We start from the raw sequence: 19,959 nt of genomic DNA on the forward strand, positions 1-19,959 counted from the left end.
TACTCATATGGCCTTGATGACATTCACCAGACAGCCCTGATAGGAGGTGATGATCAGGCCCATTCCATGGATGAGGACACTGAGGCTCTGAGAGGGAAGACACTTGCCCTATGTCCCACAGCCAGGAAGTGGCGGTGCTGGGACTCGAGCCCAGGACGCTTTGAGGCCAAATGTGTGCTCTGCCCACTGCAGTCTGCTGCCACTGCCTTCGAGGGACTCACAGTGTTGTGGGGTGACACCCCCACCTCACTCTTCTCTGCAGACACCCAACCTCCTGACCACCCAGGCCACTTATACAGCTCCCCATCTCCCTTCATTGAGCCAGAACCCCACCCCTCATGGCCTCCCTGTCCCTGAGGTTCACCCTAGGATTTTAAGGCCCGCCACTGCCCACTCAGCCTCCTGAAACATAAGATTTGGCAATTCCCTGGGCAACCAGTCTGCTCTTCCTCCTTGCCTTTGTCACCATCATCTTCAGGTGCTGGGCCCAGTGCTTTTGGTGCACTATCTCAAACCATCCTCACTGATACTCTGCGCGAGTTACTGTTCCTCACTTCACACATGACAAAATAGATTCAGAGAAGGGAAGCGACTTGCCTGAGGTCTCTGACCCAGCTCTGCCACTGCCTGGACAAGTGACCTCAGCCCTGTCTTTTCTCTTTCTGGTCCCCAAAGTTCCTATCTCTCATAGCACAGGATTGGACCCAGCTCTGAGGTCTTATGGGTCTGAGTTCTCAGTCACACCATCTCTCTGGGTCTCAGTTTCCTCACCTGAGTGATAGGGGCAAGAGCATGTGCCCAGTCCTGCCTGGCCCAGCTCTTAGGACAGCTGTGAGAAGCTGGCATGGCCTGTGCATGAAAGTGGGTAGTAAGTGGGTAAAGCAGTGTGCAAACAGGAGATGCATGCACCTCATGCACCTCACATGTGTCTGAAGTGAGGTGTCTCTGGAATGCACCTGAGATTGGTACCTCTCCCTGCCTCACTGAGCCCTGTGATCTTGGGCAATTCCTTCATCCCTCAGAGCTTCTATTTCCTCTTCTGCACAGTTGGGGTTACAAGGCAGGCCTCACAGTCTCAAAAATAGTACTGAGCAGTAGAGATGTGGACAGTATCAGAAATCTAGCAGCACCACCCCAAACCCTGTCATCTTTTTTCCATTGAAGAGATTGAGGACCAAGCAGAGGAAATTACTTGTCCAATGTCAAGTTTTCAAGTCTCAAGGGTTCCAATTCTAGATGACTCCATATTACAAGTGCCCTTTGTTTGGAAGCCAGCGTCATAGAAAAGATCCAAGTCTGCAGGATATTGTACACTTCAAATATGACTTTGTATTGTCCTCACACTCTCTCCCTCCAGTATCCTGGAGATGTCAATGCTTCAGCATCCATGTCAGAAATGGACTTTCCCACCTGAATGTGACACAACAGTCCCTTGCCAGGCCAGCTGCCTCAGTTTGCATTTCAGTATTTGTAGTCAGTGTAGATACTCTGTAAATTAAAATGTCTAGATGTTTTTTTATAAAAAGAAATAATCATTTAAAAATTTTAAATGAAAACATCAATATCTTGGGAAAATCATCTCTATAGCAAAGACAGAAACCTATAATCAAAATCAAGAGGTCACAAGAGGTCCCATTCCACCTGAGAACAGCATGCCTGAGACAAATACTGGCTCAGCTTTTTCAGGCTGAGGCAGACTGTTAAGGTTGGCTTTGAAAATGTTATCTCAGAATAACACTGATATTAATAATAGCAGCTAACACTTATATGGCCCATACTTTGTGTCATGAGCTGTTCTAAGCTCTTTATGTTAAATATGTTCATTTATTTAAACTTCATCATTATTCTCCCCATTTTACAGATAAGGAAACTGAGAACAGAGAGGTTAAAGTAATTTGCCAAAAGTATTATGTGACAGAGCAAGAACTTGAACATATGCACCCTCGTTCTAGATCCTGTGCTCTTAACTATTAAGATATAAACCACTAATTTCTGGTGTCAGGGTCTCAGCTCACATGCAGCTCCCATGCCAGGATCAGAGAGAACAGTGGTACCTGAGCTCTTGTCCAGGAAGTAGGCCAGGAGGCACCGCATGACAGCCTGGTGGCAGATCACCAATACATTTTCCTGCCGTTCTAGCTCCATTATAACTGGCTCCAGACGCTGGACCAGATCCTCATAGGACTGAAAGGGAGAGAAACACTTGGGTAAGAAGAGAAGATGAGGCACATTTGCCCAGAGGAGAAGAGCTCTACACTAGGAATCAGGAAAACTTGGCTGTGGTGCCAGTTCAGTTGTTGGTCCAGCAGTATGACCTCAGGCAACTCACTTTCTTCTTAGGGCCTTAGTTTCTCATCTATTAAATGGGGCAACCAATATAGTGGAGTAAATAACAATAATAAAATTTCCACTAAAATTCCCTAGAAAATCTGGATAAAATAAATGTCCGCACTGCTGATCTTTGAAGAAAATGAAGGAAACATTATGAATATATGGTTCCAAAATGAAGAAAAGCTGGAAAAAAGAGTGATAAATTGATATAGAAGCCACAACTCCCATGAGGGCATTTGCCAATCACAGTATCCAAGAGCCTTGAGCTTTTTTTTTTTTTTTTTTTTTTTTTTTTTGCTGTACGCGGGCCTCTCACTGCTGTGGCCTCTCCCGTTGCGGAGCACAGGCTCCGGACACACAGGCTCCACGGCCATGGCTCGCGGGCCCAGCCGCTGCGCGGCATGTGGGATCTTCCGGGATAGGGGCACGAACCCGTGTCCCCTGCATCGGCAGGCGGACTCTCAACCACTGCGCCACCAGGGAAGCCCAAGCCTTGAGCTTTTAAAACCTTATAGAAACACGAGACAAGGCCTTAGCTGTGTACGAGGTGGAGATTTGGGACTGAGACTCACAAAAATCTGAGACCTTCAAAGGACTACATCCTCAGCAAAACTATAAACTAAAAAATATATCCACAGGCAAAGGGAACCAGTAAGAAAATATATCTGTCTCTGCCTGAATCTTGGTGGAAAAAAATTGGAAAAGCCTCCTGTAAGAATGTATAACCACAAGCCTATCCTCAGGTGGATTTGTGGTTCAGAATTATACTACCTATGTGTTTTAGAAAATGCTAAGCTGAGAATTTAATAAAAAGTGATTTTAAGTTGTTAGCTCCCAAGAGTGTCTGGAAGAAGCAAATGGAAATTCTCTCTGGATTCTCTCAACTCAGACTGCATGGGATTCCCACAGAAAAATTTTCATCAAACTGAAGCTCACATAACATGCAAGGAAAATAAGCTATCATGAGTAAAAATAAGCAGAAACAACAAGAACCCTAACAACTTAAGATAAAGGATCCACAATATAAAGTGAATATGCTTGAGATTTTGAAAGAAATAAAAGATTGAATCAAAAATGTAAGGAAGAAATAAGATGCTATTGAATATATGATCTAGATTTGAAAAAGAACTAAGTAGAATTTCTATAAATGAAAGATATAGTCATTAAAATGGAAAACTCAATGGATAGAGTAAACAGCAGATTAGATACAAATCAAGAAATACTGTTCTGGAATATAGAGCTGAAGAAATTACTCAGAATGTAGCAAAGAGATTGAAAATAAGAAGTTAGGAGACATAAAGGATAGAGACAGGACTAACACACATCTAATTGCATTTCAAGGAGATAATAGAGAAAATATGAGGGAGGAATAGTTAAAGATATAATGTCTGGGAATTTTCTAGAATCGATGAAGAATCCTAGTCCTCAGATTCAGGAAGTCCAATTAACCCCAAGCAAGATAAATGAAAAGAAATTAATATGTAGACATATCAGAGTGGAACTTAAAAGCAATAGAGACTCAAGGACCCTAAAAGCAGTCAGAGAGAAAAGAAATGACAATTAGACTTGCAGGAGACTTCTTAACCATGTTAGAAGCCAGAAGACAGTGAGGATAATATCTCCAAAGTGCTGAGAGAAAACTGTCATCCTAGAGTTTTATACCTTACTAAAATACCATCTAGTATTAAGGACCACCCCCCACCAAAGACATTTTTAGACAAAAAGAAAGGTGAGTCTACTACCAACAGATCCTCCTAAAGAAACTTCTAAAGGAAGATAGACATTGAACTCAGAAGGAAAACTTGAGCTGTAAGGAGAAAGAATGATCAACGGAATTGGTAAATATGTGGTTAAATCTAAATAAAGACTGACTGTATACAATATTATTTTTTAGCGAATAAGAATTTTATTTTAATTGGATAAGTGATTTTACCCCTTTTCAACTATATAAAATCCATCTAGGAGAACAGTATGGAGGTTCCTTAAAAACTAAAAATAGAACTATCATATGATCTAGCAATCCCACTCGTAGGCATATATCCAGAGAAAACCATAATTCAAAAAGATATATGCACCTAATGTTCACTGTAGCACGATTTATAATAGCCAAGACATGGAAGCAAGGTAAATGTCCATCAACAGATGAATGGATAAAGAAGATGTGGTACATATATATATATATATATATATATATGAATGATGAACTATTACTCAGCCATACAAAAGAATGAAATAATGTCATTTGCAGCAACATGGATGCTTCACTTCACTTATCATATTAAGTGAAGTAGTTAGAGAAAGACAAATATCATATGATATCATACATATGTGGAATCTTATTTTTTAAAAAAATGATACAAATTAACTTATTTACAAAACAGAAACAGACTTATAGATATCAAAAAACAAACTTATGGTTACCAAAGGGGAAAACTGAGGGGGGGGGGATAAATCAAGAGCTTGGGATTAACAGACACACACTACTATATATAAGATAGATAACCAACAAGGGCCAACTGTATAGCACAGGGAACTCTACTGAATATTATGTGATAACCTTTATGAGAAAAGAATCTGAAAAAGAATGAATATATGTATATATATAACTGAATCACTTTGCTGTACACCTGAAAGTAACACAGCATTGTAAATCAAATATAATCCAATAAAATTTTCAAAAAAGAAAAAATCCATCTATGTGGGTACAAAGTTTATTAATTGTTTGGAAGTAGCTCTATTTTGTCTAGCATTTATAATAATTCTACTCTGGTAATATTGATTTAACTTAAAAAATATAATATGTTGGTATTATAGGAAAAAATAGTGATATATTCTGATAGATTGTTGTAAATTGAAGTGCTTCAGTAAGCATTAATTCAATCAACATCTACTTAGTAAGTTGTGCTTACAATAATAAATTTATTAATAACAATAATAAGTCATTTGAGGGATAAGACACAAGTTTGAAGTAAAATACAAAACAACAATTAACATGTAAGTTAAGAGAGGGAGTGACCAGAGTTGTAACATTTTTATATTGTTTTAGGGGGTGGGTGGAGACATTGATTTTTAGATTTTGTCAATCACACATATTAAAATGTTAAGAGTAACTCTAAAAGAATGGAAAGAGATTGTATAAGTCAAATATAGATGTAAAAACTCTATCAATTCTAAAGAAGGGAGGAAAAGAGAAAAGATAAACTAAGCCTAGAGAACTCAAAATAAGATAATAGAAAGAAATGCAAATAAATCAGTAATTACAATAAAAGTAAGTGTACCAAATTTACCATTCAAAAGACATACATTTTCAGTTTTTATTAAAACCAATAAATGTCAACTATATGCTGTCTATAAGAAACAAAACAAAAATACACAGAGAAGTTGAAAGTAAATGACTAAAGATGAACTAGGCAAATACTGACCAGAAGAAATCTTATATAGCTATATTAATATCATATAAAATACACTTTTAGGCAGAAAGCATTATTAGGGGGAAAGAGGCTTGCTCACTATGTAATAATAAAATATACAATTCACTAAGGAGCTATAATTGCTTTATTTTTTATTATTATTATTTTTTTATTAGTTTCTGCTTTATAACAAAGTGAATCAGTCATACATATACATCTGTTCCCACATCCCTTCCCTCATGCATCTCCCTCCCTCCCACCCTCCCCATCCCACCCCTCCAGGCGGTCTATAATTGCTTTAAATTTGTATGCCTCTAACAACATAGCCTCAACATATATAAAGTCGGACTGACTTCATAATGTCATTTTTGAGGATGAAAATACAAATGTGAAAGCGCTTTGTAACACAGGATATCTATTGTTTCTTCTTCTCTGATATCTTGCTTTCTGATAATTGTTCCCTGGAATCTGTATCAGAAATGGAGTATGACTAATAAATATTCTAACATGTGGAACTGGCTAAATGGAGACTGGGTTGAAAACAACGAGGATTTACCTCACATGGGAATAGGGAACTGATAGTCTGGTTCATGTGGTGGCAAAGAAGTTGGATAAACCATTAGCCATTGTCCCTTGGGACTCCAACCCACAGTCCAGAGAGGCTGGAGCTTTAGGCAACTTGGCAATAAGATGTCAGGAAATTAGAGTATATTGAACTATTTCAAATACCTTTAGTGTAAGGGTATCAAAGACAAAGTCTAGGACAAAGTGAGCCCTCCTGAAAGAAGACAGGAAAATAATCAGGCAAATGTGTAGCTTTTAAAAAAAGAGGAATCAGTTGTCTATAGCTAAGAATGAGACAGCCAAGGGCCAGATAATCATGTGCCTTGTGGGATGGAAGATGCTGCAAAATTTGCTTTACCCTGTTTTTAAAGCTGTCTAGGAAAATATGGAATCCTGGTAGTTGGAATAGAGATACTGGGGAGGAGTTCTAAGAGTCTGGCCACCCCTCCAAACCTTACCTCTCCCTTGGGATAGCGGTAGCGATATTTATCTTGGTCTCGTAGTGCAAATTCTTCAGGGTAGTGTTCTTGAATTTCTTCGTAGGTCATCTCCTCACAGACACCCTGAGAAAAATTATTTGGGGACAAAAGTATTCACAAGTTGGAATCCCCACAGCCTCTACCATAGTTCTGAAGCCAATGATTGTGGAACGTTAGCACACAAGCACCTGGGTTTCTGTGAACACAGCTCTAGGTCTGCGTCTGTTGTCTGAATGTATGTGTGTATGTATGCACAAGGTGTATAGCTGTGTGGATGTGAGAATGAGTGCATGTGTATAGGTGTGTTCAGGCTGAGTGTATGGTGGGTATCTGGTGTTTCTCTATGGTTGTCCCAATAGGTTTATAGGTGTGCATTGTATATATGAGTGTGTATTTTTATAAATTTGTGGGGATTTGTGACTGTGTTTATCTGTGTGTGTGCATCATGCTTATGGTGTGTATTTGTGGTATGTTTAAGGTCCTATGCTGTTGGTTGTGTATTTGTCTCAGCAGATGTATAGTGTATTGGTGTGAGTGTGTGTGTATGCAGACTGTCTGATCATCTAAGAATGTGCCTGCATGGGTGTCTCTGTGGTCTGTCCCTCCATGTGGGTCTCAGTGTGTCTGTGGTATGTGTATCTGTGAGTGTGTATGTCCCTGATTATATGTGTCAGTATCTGTGTACCTATGTCTGAGGTCTGCGTTAATCTGTGGTAATATGATTGAGGTTATGTGTCTGTACTGTTTATATGTCCCCGGTATGCCTCTATGTGTCTATGTGATGTAGATATATGCAAAGACTGCATGTGTGTCTATGGTGAGTGTGATATGTATCTCTAGGTGTGTCTGTCTGTAAGTATGTATGTGTGTGCATGAATGGTGCAAATATGATTGGTAGATGCATCTAAGAGGGAACTTGTGTTTGACTATTGGGTCCATGTGTCTGTGAAGTGCATGTCTGTGAGTGTAAACATACCTATGGTGGATGTCTGTGACTGTGTAGGCAGGCGCATGTGTGTACGCACATCCACAGCAGTGTTTTCTTGTGTTATAGCATTTCCCATCCCTCCTGCCCACACCTCTGCTCCAGGACCTCTGGCAGATAAAGAAACAGGTATCCACAGACTTCTCAGAAGGCAAGAATTAGTAAATTCCTAACAGTTTCAGAGTGGTCCTTGGGGAGATACAATCTCCACACCCAAAGAAGGAATCAAGGGCTCAGATAATGAGTTCCCACTGAGAAATCCACAGAAGTGAGGTGGCTGCTGGTAGAGGTGGGAAGTGATGTTGGGTTTATAAGATTTCCTTCTGGTTGTGTAGATTCCAAGTAGACCTGCCTGTAGGGGAGCAATGTGCTCTGGTTTTTGTCTTTTGAGCTGTCAACCAAGCTTCCCTTAGGGTTTAGGTTCAACCCTGCCCCAGCCTACAAGAAGACAGGCAGTGGCAAACCTGCAACTGACACTGTCCATAGGAGAAAGTGCACCCTGTATATACACAAGGTCTTTCCAAATTGTCTTTGACTTTCTATTCTGAGGCATGCTGGGAGCCTGTTGCCTGTGGAAGTGGCTACTGACTTTACTGACAAGGAAAATTGCTTAACTTCTCTGAATTTTATTTTCCTCATCTGCAAAATAAGGATAATTATAACTACCTCATAACAGTAGTTTGAATATTAGAGATAATATATGTAAAAGAGACTAGTACAGAATGTACAAGGCACATTTTAAAAACTCAATCAATGGAATATATTATTATATTAATTAATATTATTTAGATTATATAGTAATTTAAATAGATTAATTTAATCTAATGTTATTAGATTAATATATCTAATTATTAATATATCACTGAATGGAAAAGAAACCAGAAAATTAGACATCATTCTAAATTCTTCCTTCTTCCTTACCCATCCCCTCATAGCTAATTCCTGAGATTCTTCCTCTTAAATTTCTCTCAGATCTATTCCTTTTTCTTCCCTTTCCATCTGCACTGCTATGACCTTAGTAGCTCTACAAACACACACACACACACACACACACACACACACACACAATTCCCTCTTTGCTTATTCTGCTTTCTCTGCATGACATACTATTCCTGATCCTCTCTCTCTGGCTCACTGTTACTCACCCCTTAGGCTTTAGCTAGGTATCACTTCCTCTAGGCAGATCATGGCTGGGCCAGATGCCTTGCCCCAACATCTGTGTGCCCACATTCTAACCCATCAGAGCCTGTATCACACACATTATTTTGCATTCCTCTGTCTACCCTGGTTTATTTCTGAAAACCCACTGAAGACAGGAACAAATCTCTGTCTCCAGCAGTACTCCAGAGCCTGAAATGGAGTAGGTATCCAATAAATGTTTACACCACATGTGGGCCAGAAACAAACAATAACTGAACAATTATGATGAACTGTTGCTTGCATGTATTTTATAACAAATATATGTGATATGTATAACAATTCTGTATATCCCCTTTCTAAATATGTGTGTCTCTGTACATCTACAGTTAAGCATATATGTATTATGTATACACAAACATACTTCTCTGTATTTATCTAGCAGGCAATCAGGTTAACCTACCTACATACAAGTTATCTACATCTGTGGTGAAGCTTTTACTTTAGTGTCTAACCTGTTGTCAGTGTACCTATGGTGCAGGTGAGACAATGGAGAGGAAACACCTTCTCAAAAAGCTCATGGAAAAACCTGACTCTAAAGAGAGACTGCCATGTCATGAGGGTCAGATGAAATATTTACCAAAATTTTCTTCTTCATTTCATCTCCAATATACATATGGGCCATCACACCCTCACCTCTTGCCTAGACTCATGCAGCCATCTCCATACTGGTATGCATTCTCATTCTGGCCTTCTGCTCACCTAGTCTCCACACATGACCAGAATGGTCTATTTTTAAGGAAATGTGAATCACATTCAGGCTACTCCTCCTTGACTTAGACCACATCAATGGCTTCCCATTTTTAGGGCAGCATCCAAATCCCTCAACATGGACTATAAAGCCCTATAAGCTGTCTTCCTTTCCAACCTCATCTCCCTTCTCTCCAGACCTCACACTCACTGTCCCAGACTCTCTGCTATTTTTCCTCAGTTACCTAAACATGCCATGCTCTCTTCTCACCTCTGGGCTTTCACATGAACTGTTCCCTATTTCTCGAATTAAAATTATCCCCTCACCCCAGTCCATTTTGCCTGCTTCTTGTCTCATCTCCAGCTTCCTCTAGGAAGCTTTCCTTCTAAATCTTCCACCACTGTCTTGTCAAGAGTACCTTCACCTTCTGAGACTCTATAGTCCCTTGCACTTCCCCTCTCACAAACTTTTGTCACATGCAATGCAATGTCTTATTCACGGTCTGCCTTTGGGCTCCATGAGAATAAATACCTTGTCTGTTCTGGCCTTCACTGGATCCCCAAGACACAGACAGTGTTTAGCGCAAGAAATGTTTGTTGAATTAATTAGGTTCCCCATATGAGCCAGAGTAGAGGCAATCCAGGGGATAAGCCTAGAGTCAAGCCTCACCATCCACCGGGAAATCCATCCCCCTCCATCTCACCGCATCAATCTCATTCAGGGCCTTCCACTGCTCATAGGGAACACCCAGGGCTTCAGCTGTCTGGATAGTCCTCTTCATGTGGCTGGTCCACACCTTCAGGGAGCTGAGGCCCTGGGACTGAATGAAGTTGGCCAGGGCATAGGCATACTGGGGAGTAGGGGAGCAAAGGAGGAGAGCAGGGGAGAGAGAGAGATGAAAGAAGACAGGGTGACCATGAGAAGAATTTCAGATCTGCCACAAATAATGGAGTGACGATGAACAAGCAAAAGTAGAGTTTAAATATTCCCAATTTATAAAAAGTCATACTCTTGCCCATGTGACTAAGGACCAAGGGAATAGAGAAGAATATGTGTATTTATGTCTGTATATGTGCATATGTGTGTGTGTGCGTTCACTGATGTTTGCTCACAGAACCTCCTACTTGATTGTTCATTCATTCAAACAGCCCACCTCTAACATTTGGGGAGCCTGGGCCAAAAGTACAAATGGAAGCACTCCACTCATAGTCTACTTGCCTCCTTTTCCCATTTCTGCTCCATCCTGCACCCCTAGGTGCCTTGAGTACACGTTTATGGATAATCCAGTCACAGGAACAAGTTCTGTCCACACCATATTTCCACCAATCTCCATGACACACAAACAGTAACCCCTTTGCCACCCCTTTGCCTAGGGGTGAACACTTCTGTGACGTGGCCTTTTCTCAGGTGAACAGACTCTGGGATATGCCCATGTAGGTAATGGAAGCAGACTCTGGGCAGGAAATTCTAGTGTCCTGGGTACTCTGAGTGTGGTCTGGAAGTGTATGGGGGTGGGATGTGGGTACCTTTCTCTTTGACGCTGTGAATTCTCATTGTTTGAGCAGGGGACCTGGTACCCAGGTTCTAAGGGCATTCAAACATTTACTGAGTGTGTGTGGCCATGTGCTGGGTACTGGGGTGCCCTGTTATTAAGACATGGCCAGTCCAGTGAGGGAAACAGTGACAGCACCAAAAGGAACCACTTAGGTTTGTGGGAGCCCAGATGAGCAAGTGGTTCACTTTTCTTCTGCATATAGGCGTGTTATTCATCACAGATGGTGTGTGAGGAACATCTGCGCAAATGTACAGTTACAGGCACACATTTTTATGTACAAATATAGGCATTGTGTACACGCATTCTAATTATGGATTATGAGTCAGCAGTCAGTGTGCTCTGGTGGAAGGAGTCCTGACTGGGAGACAGGCGATGGGGGTTATGCCCGTGTGGCCTCGGACGTGTCCCTGGCCATCTCTGGCCTCATATCTCCTGCCTATAAAATGCAAACAGCATTAGCTCACTCAGCCTGGTCTCTGTGAGTGTCACATTGGATAGTGGACAGGGAGCACCCAGAGCATTCCCTGGCACATAGTAAGTGATAGCTACTGTGATTGGTGGTGGGTGACAGTTGATGGGAAGCTGCTTTGTAAACAATGCATGGTGCACTGTGCCCTTTACCATGAAGGTTGGGGCCAAGCATGTGCATGTACATGTGCACACTTTTGTTCAAGGAGGCATGTTGGGTGGAGATGGCCACGTGTCCAAACTGGATGCTAAATTGTGCAGGCAAAGCCACGGACAGCCCTAACCAAGAGACCCCTGGCTGTAGGTGGTGCCTCGGGCTAAGGTGGCTCCTCCAGTGGTCTCTGACTCTGCGAGAGAGGCGAGAGTCAGAGGTCACAGTCTACCTCGAGGGGAGGCTACCAGTCTGAAAGTAAGAGAAAATGATCCAGGAGGACCAGGCCTTCCGGTGCGATGCCTTGCCTGTGACACTGCCAGCTCTGCAGTGGGGGAGGCTGAGGAGCAAGCATGAAGGCCTGGTTTTTAGTCCTGGCTCTGTCCTTTACTGGCTGTGTGACCAAGGGCCACTCTCTGTTCCTGTGTGGGCCTCAGCCTCCTCATCCATAAATCAGTGACGGTAATGGCCACTGCACAGAGCTGTTGTGAAGATTAAATGAGGCCACACATGTGGAAGCAGATGGTGCAGTGAATGTGCAGAGGTGTCCAATAAAAGAGGACACTCCCTCCCTCCTGCACCTCATTTCTCACTTTTTCCACCCCAAACCATCCTCCCAGCAAGAACAATAACTGTGTTAACAAGCCCAGGAACAGGGCCAAACATAGGAAAATGTGTCTCTATAATTGGCCAACACCCATAATGTGCAGCTCACTATTCTCAGCTACAAAGAGACTCCCACCGTGAGGGTCAGAGATGGGCCAGAAGTGGGGGGGATGGAGCCCAGGTGACCTGCCTAGGAGGGCAGGAAAGGACAAGGGAGGGCTTCCTGGACCAGCTCATGGAGCAGGAGATGGGTCCTGGAAGGGGTGGAGGAGGGAGGGCAGAAAAGAAGTGGTAACTGGTGGGGGACAAGTGCTGACCCTGTGATGACCTGTAGTGGGGGTTTGGGGGAGTAGCATCAGCCCTGAGTAATGGAGGAGAAGACGGATTCAAAGGTGGGACACTTTAAGGCAGGTATCTGTGCAAATGACGGTCACCAGCTGACAGAGGGGACAGAGGAGGACAGCCTCGGTGGGGAAACTGCACAAGCAAAAGCACAGAGTTGTGAGAAAGATGAGGGGACCAGTCAGGCAGGAGAGAGGGTGCTTATTGTAATGGGGCTGGAGGAGCAGCCAGATCTAGGAAGGGCTGGAGCACCAGGACCAAGCCATCGGACTTGCAGATGCTGTTGGCACTTGGGAGCCATTCAATGGGTCAAAACTGAGTGGCTGATGGGGTGGAAGAGCAAGAGTGACCAGAACCTGCTTTTATCCTGCCACTGAGTCCCCCCATCCTCAGGACCCAGGCAGCAGCCACCCCACCAACCCGCAGCCCACCTGGACCAGCTCAGCCAACACCTCTGAGTGCATGGGGCCATCCCTACCTGCTTGCCCCCAGCTGAGAGGCCAGAGTCACCTCCGATGCGGCCTCTGAGGTTGAGTTCACTCTCACCGTGCCGGCATAGGTAGATGGAGCGGGGTGTGACGTGGATGTTCATGAGATAGTAGACTGTGCGGCTCTGGATATGGTCCTGCACTCGGTTCACCATGTAGCGTGTGCCCACGTCGAAGATCTTGATGTAGGACAGGTGGCTGGGCCAACCCAAGCAGGAGCAAGGGCAGCTCAGGGGCTGATGGTGGAGAGGCTGATCCCAAGAGAAAGCCCCAACCACACACCCTGCCTTCAAGCCTCCTCTATAACCCAGCTCTCACCTACCTTTCCTCTACTTTGCCCTGTTCTGGGTGCCTGTTCTAGAGACTTGGTTCCTGGCCACTCTGAGGAGCTCACTGCCTGCTACCATCTCCTTTTCTCTCCTTTCCTCAATCTCAGTTTGAGCCAGACTGTCTTTTTACTTTCACTCCTCACACTTCAGGCATCTAGGGTTCTCTCTTTTGTGGTTCACACTGCTGACATACTCAGAGAGAAACAGTAATCCTCTGTGTCCCTGACTGTCTCCAACATCTCACAGGCCACTTGCATTTGCTGACCATTTTGTGTGTGTGTATGCATCTGGCAGGGGTGGGGGCTTCAAAGTGCATAAGTCCTCATAACCATCCTAGGAAGCAGAGATTATTATCTCTGATAAGTGAGGAAACTGAAACACAGAGAGAGGAATTGATTTGCCTAATGTCAAACTCTCCAACCATCTCATCTATGACTCTCAGAACCTAAGTAGAAAATATCTGATGTAGCCTTGTTGCCTTGTTCCTGGTACTAGGTCCTGAGTGGCTCTAGGAGAACTTCCAAATTCCGTAGCTTAGTCTGACATTCTAGGTGCATTCATACACTGGTCCTGCTTTGCCTCACCTCAGTGTTCCATGTCCATGCTCATAACTTCTCTGTTTCATTCTAGCCTTAATGCTTTTGCTGAAATATTCTCTGTACTCCTCTACTTTTATTCAGATTTAACTAGGCCATTGCAAGGTACTGTTCTCTTTCCTTGCAAATATGTTAATTGCCTGATTTCCAAAGCTGAGCTCCTATGCATCCATCCTTAAAGAACCAGTACATTCACTCTCTTTAGAAAGTTTTCTTTGAGCCCAGGATCATGTGAAGTCATTTAAAGGTACTTCATATCAAAAGTATTATAGTAGCTAATGCTTACCCCCATCATGTGTAATTTAAAATAAAAATTATAAGCTATATTATAACATGAAAAAGTTCTACTGAGTTCTGGTTATATTTTTTTCTGTTTTGACTACCTTGATGCTGTTTTTGAAATACAATCTATTAAAAGTTTTCAAGATTTTATTTTCTTATTTTTGGTGGACTCTACCTTGCTGGTGCCCTAAACGCATGTCTAGTCCACCTACTGGGTAAACATGTTCTTCCAGAACTTTTCCTCCAAGTTGGACTGGGTCCCCTCTTCTGTGTTCCCCCACCACACTTGCTTTACCATCCCCACAATTCTGGTCAACTGCATACTCATTGTCTTCCTCAACCAAGTGGGCATTCTATCAGAACAGAGATAGATAGCCCTTCCCTCTTTGGGTTCCTAGAGTACAGCTTAGGGGTAGGCCTTGATGCATGGATTGTAAATGACTGTTGATGGAAAAACGATTAGATAAAGCCAACTTTCAGAATCAGTTGCCTTCAGACCCAAACTGATTCATCAAACACCAAGTACCTGCAGCAGTCTAGGCCAAAGGCTAGGGGCTTTCTCAATGCTGTTCTTTCATTTTAGCTCCCCTCCTTCAAACTTCTTCCACCATATGCTACTACCCATACAGTGCCTTTGTGGAAATTTGAAAAAGTTTCCCCTACTCCAGTACACGTCTTGGTGAGAAAAGCAAGTGCACCTGTGACCTGGCACAGTGAACAATATTCACAATTGTACACAAGGTCCTGCCCCTTGTCCTGAGTGTCTAAGCCTCATGTGACACTTTTTATGATATAGGGATGTGGGAGGAGGATAACTATGATGGAAGTTTGAAGACAAGAATTTGAGTATATATTCTTCTACTCACTCATTGTGTGGCCTCAGGTAAGCCCTTGCCCTGCCCTGGGTCTGTTTCCCCATCTAAGAAGTGAGGCAGTAACAATGCTCACCCCTGGGGACTTTGGTTGGACAAAGTTGGAAGGATGCTCTTTAAACTTCTTTGGGTGGTGATGACTGTTAGAAGCTTCCTTATACTTCTTACTTGGGGCCCAAAGGGTCTGAGTGACCAGAGTATCTTCTCATCACAATCAATTTTGAAAGAAAGTGAGGTTCTGGGTATACCCTACATCTAAAACTCACATTTTCCCTGTACTGCCAGCTAACACCTCTCCAATCTTTAGTTGGTATTGTGAATGAAAGTTTCATATTTTTAATGTATCTTCCCATATGTCAAAGCACTATGGAAGCTACCGGAGGATAGAACCTACCTCTCTTGCCCTTATTTACAGCCCCGATGTACACCATAGCCCAAAGAATCCAAATACTTATTGATTGAAGGTACATGCGTGTTGTGAAAACAGACATGATTAAGAGACAGAATATGTGGTTAGAATCCTAGCTCTACCTCCTGACTTGTGGTGGAAGCTTGAGCAAGTGGTTTCAGCTCTCTAAGATGCAATCTCCTCTTCTTGAAAATTTATGATCATAAGACCTATTTCAGCCTCCTTAACAGGGATGCCGAGGGGATTCAATGAAACAAAAATGGTGAACATGTTTGGAAGCTGAAATATCATCCATGTGTGAAGAATACTTTTGAAAACATAATAGCAACAACCACAGGAGAGAGACATATTTCCCCCCTGAGATCAGGGTCCTAATATGTCCATATTGTTCAGGAAAACACTACTTCAAGCCCCTTATGAATACCTTACACATCAAGGAATCACCACCTCATGGATAATTAGAGCTGGGAGGGCCCTTGAAGACAAATCAAGTACAGTTTCCTGATGTTACAAATAAAGTTGAGGCCCAGAGAAGGAAGGCATTCCTCCAGGTCCTACAGGACATCAAAACTGGGCTAAGGATCCTGACCTTTACTTTGGGGTTCTGGGTTCTTACCTGTCTAGTTCATCATCCAAGGGTTGGTAGTTGACCTCATAGCACTCGATTCTCTTTAGAAAGTCTTCCAGAACCTTTTCACGGTCACAGTCTTTGTAATCAGGGCTGCCAAGTTTCACTTGCTGGACAAAGGGAGAAAGATGGAAGAACCATGGGAGACAGAGACTCTGACAGTGCCCTTGAGAAGAGCCCTTAGAGATTACTGAGTACAACATTCCTCATCATAAAGATGAGGAAGTTGAGACTTGGAGAAAGGGTCTTGCCCAAGTTTAAAAATATCAGTCAGTTGAAGAGAATCTGAACTGTGTTAACTCCTCATTCCTTATCCCTGTGTGCTCAAACAAGGTCTGTTACATTATATTCAGTTCACACACTGTTTAAGAGAAACATTTATAAGTGGCCTGGAAATTGTGGTGTGAGAAATGGTTGAAGAAAAGGAACAGGAGATCTTGGCCAGGGGTCATAATGGCTTACATGTATTGAGTGTTTACTGGGATAACATGGCATATATTGGCTTTAGATTTCTGAGGGGCTGGCAACTCCTAATCCCTTAATATATCTACCTTCTCCACCCACATTCCCCATCTCATTGAATGTCACTATCATCTACTCAAGTCACCTGAGCATAAAATGAATCTGGGAGTCATCCTAGATGTGTCTCTTTCTATCATCCCCCACCTTTTAGAAGGTACCAAATCTTCCCCACTGTATCTTCTAAATATCTCTCCAGCTGGCCTCCATTCTCTCTTTCCTGGATGCTCACTCTAGCTTTGTGACTGGTTACACTGTCTATAGTCTAGTTACTTTCCCATACTAGCAGCCAGAAGGATATCTCTAACATGCACATCTGAATATGGAATTCCTCTGCTTGAAACCCTTCACCATTTCCTCACATCTTTTAGGGCAAAGTATGAAATATTTTAGCAGGTGACTCATGGCGTGTTATGACTGGGCCCCAAATGATTTCTTCATCCTCCTCTCCCATTGCTCCTCTAGACCTCCACATACTTTGCTTTAGACAACCTAAGCTATTCCTAGTTCTCCATAGATGCCATACTTAGTATGTGCTATCCCCCTATTTTCCATTCTTTACTTGCCAAATTCCTATGCATTCTTCAAGATGAAGGTCAGCTATTACCTTCATTGAGAAGCCTTCCCATGCAAGGTTAGGTCCTCAACACTGTGCTGCCACAGCCTCATTTGTTTCTTCATCTCACCACTGATCTCACAGAATTATGTCTATAAAATTGTCCGTCTCCCTCACTAGACTGTGAGCTCAAGGGCCAGGCTCTCCCCTATGTATTTCTGTCTCTAGTACCCAGAAAGGTTCAGCCCAGGTGTATGTATTCAATTTGTGTTTAATCAACAAATGGATAGATAGGTGGATGGATGAAAAGGAAAGAGAGGACTTGGACATATTCTATGCCTCAAGAGGCAAAATTAGGACCACTGAGTGGAAATTACAGGGAGGTGGATTCAGATTGATTGGACTGCACTTAATGAAGGCAATGAGCTTCCACACTGGAGGTACAAAGAGAAAATCTACACAAACAATTAGCTAAGATTTAAAGTTTCTGATGAAGTGTTGAAGGAGGTGAGCTTTAAGGTCTCCTCTGTCCCCAAGATACAGTAATTTAATGAAATAGGGAACAATAAATTGTAGTGAGTGATCTAAATCTAGACCACATGCCTAGAAACTGTAGAAAAGAGCAGTGATAGCGCTGATATGAATTGTGGGGCAGAAAAAAAGAGCTTTCAAGGCAGACATCCAGGCTTGAGGTCCAGTCTCAGTTCTACCTCTTCCTGGCTGTATGAACCCTTGACAACTTACTTCTCTTGGAACCTTAGTTTCCTCTCCACTACTTAAAGGAATTTCACAGAATCATTGTATGCCAGGATGGTCAGGGAATACTTCCTATAGGAAGTGGGAGGAGAAGCTCAGGGAAGATACCTCCTTTAACTGCACAGAGGTATTTCTAGGTATGATCTAAGTCTGAGACAAAATAAGAAGAAAAGGTGACTGGTGCTCCTTACCCTGATGTTTTCTGCAATGACGTCAGGGTCATTACAAATGGACTCGATGAAAAAGACCTATAAAAGAAACAGAAGAAAGATTTCCAGCAAGGAATTATGTTTGGTAGGAGTCAAACATAGCTTGACCCCTTCTCAATGGCTCTGAGTCATCTTTAGAGGTATCTCTGACAACATAATTTCATACAGTGGTGCTTTCAGGATTCTGAGTTTTATGAGGCAGATTGGCCCTGAATTGTAGTAGTTCTCTCTCCTCCTTCCTCATACCCACCCCCACAGTGTCAGCTTGTCAGCAATTATCTTCCATTGCCGAATGTGGCACCTATTCTTTCCTGTTCTGTTCTGTTCTGCTGTTTCTAACTGTGACCTGAAAAGCCCTACAACTAAATTAAAATTCTGACCCTATGGTAGCTGATTTGGCAACTCTGCCTCCCCTGGGTTGCCTTTCTTTGGTGTTTGTTAAATGAGTAGGCTCTAGATAAGAGTTGGAGAGTTACTCTACCTTGTAACCATGTTCTTTAGCAAACTGCAGAATCAGTGACCGTCGTTCTCTGGTAGTGTTGGTGGCATCAAAAACCTAGAGGCACACGATGAGATTGGTTTGCTCTGAATCTGGCTCTGATAGAATGCCTACTCTTTGACAATCCCTGTGCTAAGTGGAGGGCTTCCAGAAGGGGATAAAACTTGAACAGGGTTTTGAAGGATTTGGAAATGGCTTATATCAATTTCTCAAGCACTCTTTGAGCCCTCACTGCCTGCCCAGAAATGTAGCAGACTCTGTAGACATAATAAAGCAAGAGGAAAATGGTGGGGTTTTATTAGGGTTATTTTACAGGTAAAGTAGCTGAGGCTTAGAGGAAGGGTTTGCCTTAACCAACGTCACAGAGAGACAAACTGTCACAAACTCTGACAAAGCAGAGTTGGAACTGATTCTCTCAACTCCTAGGTGAAGCTTCTTCCTTCCCTATCACTTTGGAGCTCTTTGAAGCCCTTTTAGAATTTGCAAATCCCAAAGTTCTATGAGATTAAATTGATTAAATGTTTAGCTAAATCTCTAGAACTTAAAAATGTTTGTATTGCAGTCAAATTCTAGTGTAGCCCTGCTGAATTCTTGGGGATGGAGTGGTAGTGTATACTGGTTAAGAAGGTAGATTCTGGGGACTTCCCTGGTGGTCCAGTGGTAAAGAATCAGCCTTCCAATACAGGGGATGCAGATTCGATCCCTGGTCAAGGAACTAAGATCCCACATGCTGCGGGGAAACTAAGCCCATGTGTAACAACTACTGAGCTCACGTGCCTCAACTAGAGATACTGCATGCCACAAACTACAGAGCCCACACTCTCTGGAATCCGTGTGCCACAACTACAGAGCCCATGCACCCTGGAGCCTGTGCGCCACAACTAGAGAAGAGAAAACCCACATGCCACAATGAGAGAGAAGCCTGTGCACCACAGTGAATAGCCCATGCACCACAATGAAAGATCCTGCGTGGTGCAACAAAAGATCCTGCATGCCTCAATGAAGATCCCATGTGCCGCAACTAAGACCTGACACAG

General features: G+C 42.8%; 1 protein-coding gene across 4 annotated transcripts in view; it reads right to left on the reverse strand.

The window, feature by feature from the left end:
• The window catches only part of PFKFB1 (6-phosphofructo-2-kinase/fructose-2,6-biphosphatase 1), a 75,234-nt gene that overhangs the window by 2,694 nt on the left and 52,581 nt on the right, over positions 1-19,959 (reverse strand). For all 4 annotated transcript variants that reach the window (XM_081221338.1, XM_081221337.1, XM_081221336.1 and 1 more), the window contains exons 5-11: positions 18,905-18,979; positions 18,406-18,462; positions 16,372-16,493; positions 13,258-13,465; positions 10,361-10,507; positions 6,764-6,868; positions 2,055-2,184 (exon numbers count right to left, since the gene is read on the reverse strand). In XM_081221338.1, the coding sequence (XP_081077464.1) occupies positions 2,055-2,184; positions 6,764-6,868; positions 10,361-10,507; positions 13,258-13,465; positions 16,372-16,493; positions 18,406-18,462; positions 18,905-18,979 (844 nt within the window). The remainder of the gene's footprint in view (positions 1-2,054; positions 2,185-6,763; positions 6,869-10,360; positions 10,508-13,257; positions 13,466-16,371; positions 16,494-18,405; positions 18,463-18,904; positions 18,980-19,959) is intronic.

This window comes from Mesoplodon bidens (genome assembly GCF_964165515.1).
Source record: "Mesoplodon bidens genome assembly, chromosome: X".
Taxonomy (NCBI): Eukaryota; Metazoa; Chordata; class Mammalia; order Artiodactyla; family Ziphiidae; genus Mesoplodon; species Mesoplodon bidens.